Source organism: Cyprinodon variegatus, unplaced genomic scaffold (assembly GCF_000732505.1).
Source record: "Cyprinodon variegatus isolate N-32 unplaced genomic scaffold, C_variegatus-1.0 Scaffold596, whole genome shotgun sequence".
Lineage (NCBI taxonomy): Eukaryota > Metazoa > Chordata > Actinopteri > Cyprinodontiformes > Cyprinodontidae > Cyprinodon > Cyprinodon variegatus.
Window position 1 is genome coordinate 74,244 of NW_015151049.1, and position 11,586 is coordinate 85,829.

At 39.9% G+C, this 11,586-nt stretch overlaps 1 protein-coding gene across 1 annotated transcript in view; it reads left to right on the forward strand.

Moving 5' to 3' along the window:
- The first annotated feature begins 1,908 nt into the window (after window positions 1-1,908).
- Window positions 1,909-11,586, forward strand: part of LOC107096072 (protein NLRC3-like) — an 11,224-nt gene continuing 1,546 nt past the window's right edge. Inside the window, exons 1-2 of the mRNA XM_015392560.1 lie at window positions 1,909-3,761; window positions 7,635-7,817. Of these exons, the coding sequence (XP_015248046.1) occupies window positions 1,909-3,761; window positions 7,635-7,817 (2,036 nt within the window). The remainder of the gene's footprint in view (window positions 3,762-7,634; window positions 7,818-11,586) is intronic.

Genomic DNA, 11,586 nt, shown 5'->3' on the forward strand with positions numbered 1-11,586 from the left:
TGATGCAATCTTAAGACAGCCTGCTGAATTTCAAACATGCTTTATTTTCTCCTGACCTTTCTATTCCTGATGGTGGTCGTGAGTGTTTCGTCATACAGTTTGAGCTGTATCTGCCTGCAACAATTGAAAATATCGCTCAGTATAAGCAATTAATAGACGCAGCCTGAACCAGGAACACCATGAGACAACGAGGTTAAGACATATATAAAACTACCACAGAGAACAAACAGATACTTACAGACATGCAGGGGTAATTACAGAACTATGGACAGCTGGAATAAATGAAGGAGGGAGAAACCAATCAGACGGAGAACTGGCAAAACAAAGAAACACAGAACATGGACCATGATAGTATCTCTGCTAGATTAGAGCATTTCCTCTATTTTCCTTCATTGATATTGGAAAATGCTGGAAACCTTTTTCTTTTTCTCTGCTTCTTCTGGAGCTGCTGTGTTTGTTGCAGAAGGTTAAATAGAACTGGTCCAATAGTGCAAAAAAGAGTTGATGTTGCTAAAAATGGTGCAGTTTTCTGTCAATATTTCTTGATCTTCTCTGCTCTGGGAATCAGATCCTGACAGTGAACAGATACTGAACACAAAATAGAGATGAACAACGATGCTGTCTGACAAGTGAACAAGGTTCTGGTTCTGAGGATGGATCGGATCATTTAGCATCTGATCAAGTGAGGGAAGAGACCTTCTAATTACCTTCTTCATCTGGTGAAGAAGGGCCAACAGCGCCTGCACTTCCTGCGTTGGATGAAGAGAGCATCCCTCCCGCCTCCCTGTCATGGGAAAAAAGTATTCAACTATTCATCGATGGAGATCGATGGATTTCACTCAGTCGGCTCATTTATTTATATCTTTGCAAAGAGAGAAAAGTTCATCATACAGCCTTAATGGCACAGCATTCTGCTTTGTTCTAATCTGGACAGCGTTCGTCCCCCCTTACTTACAACAATGGAAACCACTCAGAGCCATAACAAATTACACACACTTTGGTTAACAGTAACGTGATGAATAAACCTTGAGAAAGAATCTGATTTGTTATGGGAAAAAGCTATGCCTGGTCTACAAACACCAGCCTGGAGAGAAATGTGTGGCCTTGAGAGAGCAACAGACTGAGTGAAAACTTTTAGAGTGAGTAAATAGGATAAATTAATATATAATAGAAGAAAGATAAAATTTTCCGACAACACTCCCCATCCTTCAGACCTTCTACAGAGGCATTGAGAGCGTACTGACCAGCTACATCTCTATCTGGTCTGGGAGCTGCAGGGCCTCTGACTGGATGTCTCTACAGAGGGTGGTGAGGACAGGGGAGAAGTTCACACGGGCGCTGCTCTCCTGCATCAAGAACATCGCGGACAGGCGCTGCCTATCCAGGGCTCACCATATCCTCTCCGACGCCACCCACCCCAACCATGGACTCTTTTCCCCCCTGGCGTCCAGCAAAAGGTTCCGCAGCATCTTCTGCAGAACGACCAGACAACTGAACAGTTTCTTCCCCCTGGCCATTAGACTACCTAACGCCACATAACACTCCTCCCCCCATGGATATGGACAATACACGCACCTTAGTTTAGTTTTGTCTTCAATTAAATTTTTCTGTTTTAATAACTTTTCAATGCAATATTCATTAACTTGGTGCAATATTTATTTATTGATGTAACTTCCTCAATAACTCAGTGCAATATTTATGTGTAAATATACTCTTACCCTGTATTATATAGCTAGCTCTTACTCATAGAAAACATATTTATTGTGCAGGAATAAGGACTTAGCTCTATTACACTGGTAGCCAAGTAATCGACATTTCGTTGTCAAGATATACCTTGTGTTTTTTTTTTTGCAATGACAATAGAGGAATTCTAAGTCTAAGTCTCTATAACACCTCCTGATGTTCCAGATGGTTTGGTTCCAACTAAATCAGCTTTTTTCCTTCAGCCGTCTTTTCTTCTCTGTTTCAGCAGATGTTGGTCTGCAGGAGGTTCTAGAGGAACATAAGATCAGTCTGAGGCGGAGGTGTGAACGTGTGACTGAAGGAATTGATGAAACAGGAAGTAGAACCCTCCTAAACAGGATCTACATTGATCTCTACATCACAGAGGGACAGAGTGAAGAGGTTAATACCCAACATGAGGTGAAGCAGCTGGAGAGAGCTTCCAAGATCCAGAACCTCCATGGTTCTCCAATCAGGTGCCAGGACATCTTTAAAGCCTTCCCTGACCAACATAGAGCCATCAGAGTGGTTCTGACCAATGGCGTCGCTGGTGTTGGAAAAACCTTCTCAGTGCAGAAGTTCATACTGGACTGGTCAGAGGGCTTTGAAAACCAAGATATCAGTGTGGTGGTTCTTCTTTCCTTCAGGGAGCTGAACCTGATCAGAGATCAGCAGCACAGTCTTCTCACGCTGCTCCATGTTTTCCATCCAACCCTCCAGAAGCTCCCAGCAGAGACGCTGGCTGTCTGGAAGCTTCTCTTCATCTTTGATGGCCTCGATGAAAGCAGACTTTCTCTGGACTTTAAGAACAGTCGGCTTGTTTCTGACCTCAAACAGAAGTCATCAGTCAACATTCTGATGATGAATCTCATAAAGGGGAACCTGCTTCCATCGGCTCTCGTCTGGATAACTTCCCGACCTGCAGCGGCCAATCAGATCCCTCCTTCCTGTGTTTCCAGGGTAACAGAGGTACGTGGCTTCACTGATGCCCAGAAGGAGGAGTACTTCAGGAGGAGGTTCAGTGATAAAGAGATGTCCAGCAGGATCATCTCCCACATCAAGACCTCCAGGAGCCTCTTCATCATGTGTGGGATCCCACTGTTCTGCTGGATCACTGCTACGGTTCTGGAGGACCTGATGAACACAGAGCAAAGAGGAGATCTGCCCAGGACCATGACTGACATGTACTCACACTTCCTGTTGGTCCAGACTAGAAGGAAGAAGAACAAGTACCATGTAGGACATGAGACGAGTACACAGGAGCTGATGGAGGCTGACAGGGAAGTTCTTCTGAAGCTTGGGACGCTGGCCTTGGAACATCTGGAGAAAGGAAACATCATGTTCTACCAAGAAGACCTGGAGCAGTGTGGTCTGGATGTCAGAGAGGCCTCTGTGTTTTCAGGAGTTTGTACAGGGATCTTCAAAAGAGAGAGCGTGATCTTCCAGAAACCAGTCTACTGCTTTGTTCATCTGAGCATCCAGGAGTTTCTGGCTGCAGTCTACATGTTCCACTGCGTGACCAGCAGGAATACAGAGGTGCTGGAGAACTTCCTGGGAGGAAAACACAGAGAAACATCTCTGGAGGACTTAATGAAGAAAGTCATGGAGAAATCCCTCAGGAGTCCAAATGGCCACCTGGACCTGTTTGCTCGCTTCTTTCATGGCCTCTCTGTGAAGTCCAACCAGAGCCTCTTAGGAGGCCTGCTGGGTCAGATGGAGAACAGTCCAGGAACCATCCAGAGAGTCATCAAAAATCTCAAGGAGATGAACACTTATGGTATCACTCCTGATAGAAGCATCAACATCTTCCAGTGTCTGATGGAGATGAAGGACCTCTCAGTTTATCATGAGATCCAACAGTTCCTGAAATCAGAGAACAGATCACAGAAGGAGCTCTCAGAGATCCAGTGCTCAGCTCTGGCCTACATGCTGCAGATATCAGAAAAGGTTATGGATGAGTTAGACCTGGAGAAGTACAACACATCAGATAGAGGACGACGTAGACTAGTTCCAGCTGTGAGGAACTGCAGAAAGGCTCGGTGAGTCCAGATGTCTTTATGGTGTGATGCTGATTCAGCTCTATTGTCCTCCTGGTTCTTCTTCATGGTTCTAGTTGCTTCTGGATGTTTTTGCTCTTTAACTTCTTCCTTCATCCTTTGGACTATTTCAACCATTCAAACATCTAAACGTTCAGCTCCTTCAGGACAGCTCTGTTGGAGCTTTTGGTGTTTAGAGATTTGGATCATTTTCAAAAATTCCACTTTGGATCAGTTTCCATCTTCCATTGAAATGAATAGAAAACCTTCAGAATGTAAAAAATCAGTGTTTTCTCTAAATATCCAATCAGTCAGAGACCCATCAGAACCTTTAAACACCTCTTCACTCATTGGGCTGTTAGCCCAGAATTCACCTTTTTAGTCTCTTTGACTGTTTTTATAAAATCACTGTTTAGCTTTGATTGAAACTGGGACCATTCAGATCAATCCCTGCATTGCTACTGCTGTTATCGAGATAAATTTGGATCCAGAAGCAACTTTTCTTCCTGCCACAGATTTCCCACTGAGTGTGTAAATTAGAGCCAAAATGTGCTGATGTGTGTCTGGTGTCAGAAAATGTCATTTCTGTAGGAGTCCTAGTTTCTTTTAGATCCTCCCAAAGCTCTGAGAACTCTGCTTCCAGAGTATGGAACAATTTTCCTCATCAACACTTCATTTGCAGCCTTTATTGATCTGTTAGATGTTCCCCATGAAGACCTGTAGAGACATGAGCTTAAACCCTTTAGATATTCCAGCCTCTTCTAATTACTGGGAGAACTTTTACTGCTTTCTGCCTTTGGACATTCTCAGTCACATACCCACCAACATTGGGTTGTTAGAAATAGGGAGATATTTTTTATCAGTGTTTTGGTCCACGGGGTAATTATTTGTTGTTTCTTGCCTTTTATTTATAAACTGATGAAGAAACAAAATTCTAAAATTTTTGTTTCTCTAATACTCAAATAATGAATTTTAAGGAGAGTAAAAAAAAATCTTTTTTAACCATAGACATGAGAACCAAGGACTAAATAATCAGGCAGCTACACTGCAATGCATTTAGTCTGCAATGTTGCAAATCAAATTAAAAAGAGTGAACCACTGACTGCCACCATCTAAAGGATTAATTGGCTGATGCCATGAAGAAAACTGTTAACGGCTGCTGAATATGAACGTCAAATTTATGCAAAACAAGAAAGAAAACTTACTTAAAATTGTAATTTAATAAACAAATTGTTTAATTTACTAACAGCAGAGATACGTCCAAGGATGTACAGAAAGGTAAGCTTGCGGGGATATATGTCACAGTATCTGGCAGGAGCGTAACCATCATCTCAGAAGCGAGGAGGACACATTATTCAGAGTGATTTATCAGTCTCTGGCATAAATTTCTCCCTCCCTTAGTGGCTAAAGCTCCACATAATCCCTGACAGCCACAATTTAACAGCAGGGGAGAAACTAGGTTAATTCTTTAAAGTATATCCTAAAACATTTAGAGTTTTAGCTGCCAAACCTTATTTTAGTGATATAATGAGCCTTGAACATCTTGAACTAGTAGCCAGAAGAGCCAAACAGTGAACATCAGTAATCCTCCATTTCTGTGATCAAAAAAATACTCAGCAACAAGTTAACAATACAGATCAAAAGTTTGGACACACCTTCTCATTCAAAGAGTTTTCTGTATTTTCATGAATATGAAAATGTAGATTCACAACTTAAAATATGTCCTATATTCTAGGTTCTTCAAAGTATCCACATTTTGCTTTGATTACTGCTTCTCACACTCTTGGCATTCTCTTGATGAGCTTTCAGGGGTCATCACCGGAAATGGTTTTCACATCACAGGTGTCCCCTGTCAGGTTTAATAAGTGGGATTTCTTATCTTATAAATGGGGTTGGGACCATCAGTTGTGCTCTGCAGAAGTCAGGTGGATACACAGCTGATAGTCCTACTGCATTAGACTGATAAAATTTGTATTATGACAAGAAAGCTAAGTTAAGACAAATGAGTGGCCATCATTACTTTAAGAAATGAAGGTCAGTAAGTCCAGAAAATTGAGAATATATACCCATATCTATATACAAAATCTCTATATTTTTATATTATCCCTGTCTCTATTTAATTATATATATATATATATATATATATATATATATATATATATATATATATATATATATATATATATATATATATATATATATATATATATATATATATATATATATATATACACACACACACCTCGGCACTGCTTCACTGGGAAACTGAGTTTAAAGCTTTGATAGAACTACTGCTAGTTTTCCCAGTCAGACTTTCAGACTGGTCTGGAACTGAAACCAGGAAGATTTTCTTCTCCACTGGTGCTTTAGTCTTCCAGTCCTACCTGCTGGGATTATTTCCCACTATGTTCATCTCATCTTCCCAGATTAGATGTTCTTCATCCTCCTCCTCACCATCACATCCTTCCCTCTTCCAGCCCTACAGGAAAAACTTGTGACAAACCATCACAGGTTTGACATCAGTAACCTTGGCTGAGTTAAAGTAGGGAACAAGGCTTCACACTCTGCTGATCTCACTGCTCTGCAGCTTCTCATCTCCAATGTTGGACATGTCTGTGGGGCTGTGGAGAGAGGAGAAGTTAGGAACTGATGATTATTAGCAACATCTGACCTGTAGAAGATTTGAAAACGTAGGCCAGTTCAGGCTCTTTCTCCTCCATCAGGTTCATGTTTCATTTAGTGATTTCATCAAGTCTAAAGTCATGAAATGAGTGACTGGAGTCTGACCTGAGTCAGACCTCTGAGCAGTTCATTCTTCTCTCTAGAATCACCAGTAGTGTCCTTCATCCAGCTCAATCAGCCACTTCATCAGTTGCTTCAGTTCCTTTGAGTCTCTGATGCTGCAGCTCCATCAGATGCTGCAGAGAAAACTGAACTTTTCTTCACAGACTTATAGAAGATCTGCAGCATCTGACTGAAGATGCTGCTGCTGCTAAAACCTTCAGTGTTCAGTGCTCATGAAGCCTGAGCTGTTTGAACCTGTTGCTAAGCTTCTGTGTTTGTCTCCATCACTGTGGTTCAATGGAGCTTCTCACCAAAGCAGAGACAAAGCAGGTCTGCAGCTGAACCAGGACCTGAAGAGACTGAAGAGATCCTCTTTGGTTTCAAACACAGGACATTCATGAGGAGCAGTGTTGGTTAATGAGGCATCTTAAGCCAAACTGGATTGATGCTCTCACAGAATACTGACACCTGCTGGACATTTAAAGAGGCTACAGGCGGCTTATTTGACAGATTAAACTGAATTGATTTTATGACCTAGTACAATGATAAAATTTAAGTTTTTGTAGGTTATATTTTATGATTTCATATCTATGTTTAAATTTAAAATATCTTTGATATTTTTAGAGGGAGCCAATAAGCAATGTAAACGTATATAAGCATATATAAGCCAATTGAAAATTATCTTTAACTCGGATAAGTCGAGCAATAACTGAGAGGCAAAGGATGACACAACGAGAAAAGTAAAATAAAAACACGACTGAAACGTTCCTATTCCTTTTAGGCTCCAAAATTCTTGATCATTTTAATGATAAACAGCAAAAGATGAGACAATTTTTTTAGCAGATGCATCATGTTGACAGATACATTTCTAAACACAGTTTAGCGAGTCAGTCAGTTGAAAACAACTCCTGTATCGGTTACATGACTTTCTGGAAGCGACACACGCACCTATACAGTGTTTTGCTCTATGGGCTCCACGCATGCACCGACGCATCGCTGACATCACTGTTTGCTCATCATGTTTCAGTCTGTGTTTATTATCCAGATTGTCTGATTTCATTAGAACTGACTTTATTTCTCCTCTAATCACAGACTTGATGGCTGTTCTCTCTATAAGGCTGAATGTGAAGTAGTGGCCTCAGCTCTGAAGTCAAACCTTCATCTGACTGAAGTGGAAATAGAGAAGATCTGTGGAGATAGATCCTTTGGAGACTCTGGAATGAAGCATCTGTGTGAGATACTGGAGAATTCAATCTGCAAAGTGAAGAAAATGCTGTGAGTTTTATCTGTTTATTCAAACCAAATCATTCACTGATACTTTAATGCTGATTTTAATTCATCATTTTAATATAAAATATTTTCTTTTAAAACAGCTGCTGTCCAAATGTCAGAATAACATTTGTCAGACTTTTTACCTTGTAAATGAATTATTTTCATGTTCCAGATGTTCTAAATATTAAACTTTATTTACTAGATGTTCAAACTTTCAAATGAGGAAAATCAGTCAAATGATGTTAACACTAAAAGTCCTGGAGATACAAGAATTTTCGTCAGCCTGCAGTCCCCCCGCAGTAGTTATCAACTCACGAATCCCTTTTCAGATGTAAATGCCCCATTAGCACTGTGGCTGGAGAAACTTCCACCCCCTTCAGCTTTGGTTTCAGCTCAAGTCTGATTAAATGCCAACAGCGCAATGATTTCAGCGCAGCCATCAGCGATCAGAGGATAACTAATCTGTACAAACAAAATAACTGCATGAGGTGGAATGCTGTAGAAAGCAACAATATTTATACAATAATGACCATTTATACAATAATGACCATTATTCATTTTGGGGGAAATATAACTCAGGCAATCTCTCTTCTCTCTCTCCTCTCTCTCCTCTTTCCTCTGCTGGCAATATATGCACAAATTCGGCTTTTCCAGATTAATAACTCGTCAGTGGAATATTTATTCTACAAAACAGACACCACAGCAAGCCATACAGTGAGCTACAACCGTAGTTTCCTCAAAGCGAGTCTCCTATCGCGCTGGGAGAATTACATTGAAACCTATGTGAAGCTCACTGCTCCAAATATGTGCAGAAGGAGCGTGCTCTGCTAGATGCAAAATAATCTGAGAGAAATATTCAAAAGCATCACCAAGGAGAGGTGGATTATTATCACATTTATTGGATTCGAAAATAATACTTTTCTGAGGAATTTGCAAAAGCATAAATGACAAATGGCACATCTATTTTATTATTAGAATACATGTAAAATGAGCAATGACTACACTATAGATCATTGTAGTGCCTCCAAACTTGTAGGATACATAGATAACCTAATCTAGTTAACACTACAACTCTTACTTTGGGAAAATGTGCTAAACTCTATTTTTTTTTATTTGTCATTGTTATTATAAGCATATAAAAGCCAATGATTACTTATGACTTAGACAGATTTATTTAGTCATTTTGTATACACAAGTATAAACAAAAGGAAATTTCATTTAGAACAGCTCTAGACAATTTCATATTATAAAGTGTAGCTTTGAAAACAGTAATAAATACATTAAAAATAGTCATATAAACATATGACTGTATAATTACAGTTCTCACATTCTTTTTTTCTTACTTTGGGAAGATAGGCCAAACTGTATTTTTGGAGATTTTCTCATTGTTATTATAAGCATATAATAGCCAATAGTTACACTATAGATCATTGTAGTGCCACAAAACTTGTAGCACACATAAATAAACTGATCTAGTTCATACTACAACTCTTACTGTTGGAATATGTGCTAAACTCAATTTTTTTTTTTAGATTTTTTCATTGTTATTATAAGCGGGCAAGGCGTGCAATCTCTGCAACCGGAACCACAGCACTGAACGCTGTGTGCACTGCACAAAGTATACCTGTCACAAATGCAGGAAGGACTCACCTTGGGTTTGTAAAAACTGCTAAATGGGACGATTGCAGCTTCATATCTGGTTCCTTTACTTGGGTGAAATAAATGTTACTCCAGTACTGAAAGCATACTGTTTGTCATTCTCTAAACTGAAATGTTGAATGACATGAAAAGGCGAGATTGTTGGGAGCTGGAGAAATCCCATCTTTCTCCAGCAGAGTCCGCCGTGGATCCTCTGAGGGAGCCTCCTGCACAGCTGCAGCTCGTCAAGATCATCAGAGGATCCACTACATAAGCTGTCTTCAGACCTTGCCTCAACGCCGCAGTCACTAACCGCTCTGTCTCTCACGCAGACTCCGGTGAAACCAGAACCCAGGCCCGAACCAGTCATCAGTACATTCTGTGTGTTGTGCATAATAAACGTGTTAAACTTTCATCCTTGTGTCCGTCTAGTGGTGTTCTGCATAATTGGGTCTCCTTTTGAGAACCCATCATGACAGAGATAAGACAAAATACAATAATTTTACATAGTGAGCTTTGCAGTATAAATGAGTCTGTTTGTGAATGGACAGTATAAATAGGTTCTGCCTTGCCTTGTTGGAAAATCATGGTTATGACCTGTTCTCAGCTCAGGAACTAGGACCCGTATGATATCTGGTTGTTCAATAGGTTTGCCTAGATAAAAGATTTAGATATGACTTATCAAGATATCCCTGCAAAAAGGTCTGATGTTGCAGGGGAAGGTAATGAAAAGTGTTTGGAGCATGCTCTTCTTCTGATGCCAGTTTGTTTCAACCTTTATCCAGCCTTGTGCAGAGGGGCTGGTCAGATCTCAGGTTATTTGCATTACAACAAGGACACTTAGCAAGGTAGCGTGAATACACAAACTTGAAGAGGGGAGGGGGGCTAGCAGGAAAACTGGAATTCTCCAGGACCTCTAGTGTTAAGTAATGATGGAGATGTTTCAGTTTGATTTGTGAAAGATTCAGATGATGAGACAAGACAAGATGGCTTTATTTCTCATTTCTGATTCACATCTTTCCATCCAGAATGACATTTGGTTCCTCTAGAGTAGAACCAGAACCACAAACATGTTAGAATAACTAGAATAAAATAAGATGATCTAAAAACTAATGTTTAGGAAGAAAAGACAAAGACATTAAATCTTAGTCCTGAAGCTGCTGTTCTGTTGGACCGGGTCAGAGAGAACCCGTCCTCTTCAAACTGTCAGCTGTCAGAGTCGCTTGGAGCCACAAATACTTAGTTACTGAACTTAAGCAGCTTTTTATTTCTGACTTATTTACTTCTTATTGACTTCAGTATTTATTTTTCAGAATCCTTTTTCCTTTTCCTTCTGTAACTCCAAAGTGACAACACTGGCACGGCTTCCTTTAGACGGGCTCTTTATTAAATGCAGTGAAAACTACAGAAATAGAAGACAAAGTTTTAGATATCGATATATTTACAGACAATCAGGTGACACGTGCTTTAACAGAAGTTACCTCTTGACCGCCTGCCACTTCGGAGGTCTTTACAGTTTAATTCTACCTCGTCAACTCTAAATTAAAATATTAAGTAATTAAAACACCATAACCAATAAAATTGCTAAATATTACAAACATGACTAATACCTAAACAGCTACAGTAAACACAAGGCTGCTCCACATAGCTGTGTTCCCAGCTTCTGCTCATTCTATGTTTATTCAAGTCTCGTTGCTTTTCACATATACGCAAATCTCACAATAACTTTCAACAAGAAATAGCTCAACACAAAAAAATAATGCAATCATCTTACACATTCCCAAAATGTGAACCAAACCACATAAAATAGATTGTCTTAACTATTAGAAATAAACATACATTTTTCCAAGAAATAAATTATTTCACTGACACTTATACTCCCACCAAAATCACTCATTTGTTTTCAATGTGATTTTCCAATGCGTGTCAAGATTAGAGTCTGTTTTACTCTGTATTAGGTCCCGTCCACATGAAGACGAACCCTGGCCTAAACGCACAAATTTTTCACCAAACCAGCCTCTCATCTACACGAAGCTGGCGTTTTGGGGGTCTGTAAACAATCTTTTTTTATTCAGCCTTCAGAGTGGGAAGATTTCGAAACGCCGTTTTCGCGTTTCCATCTTTACGCTCTAAC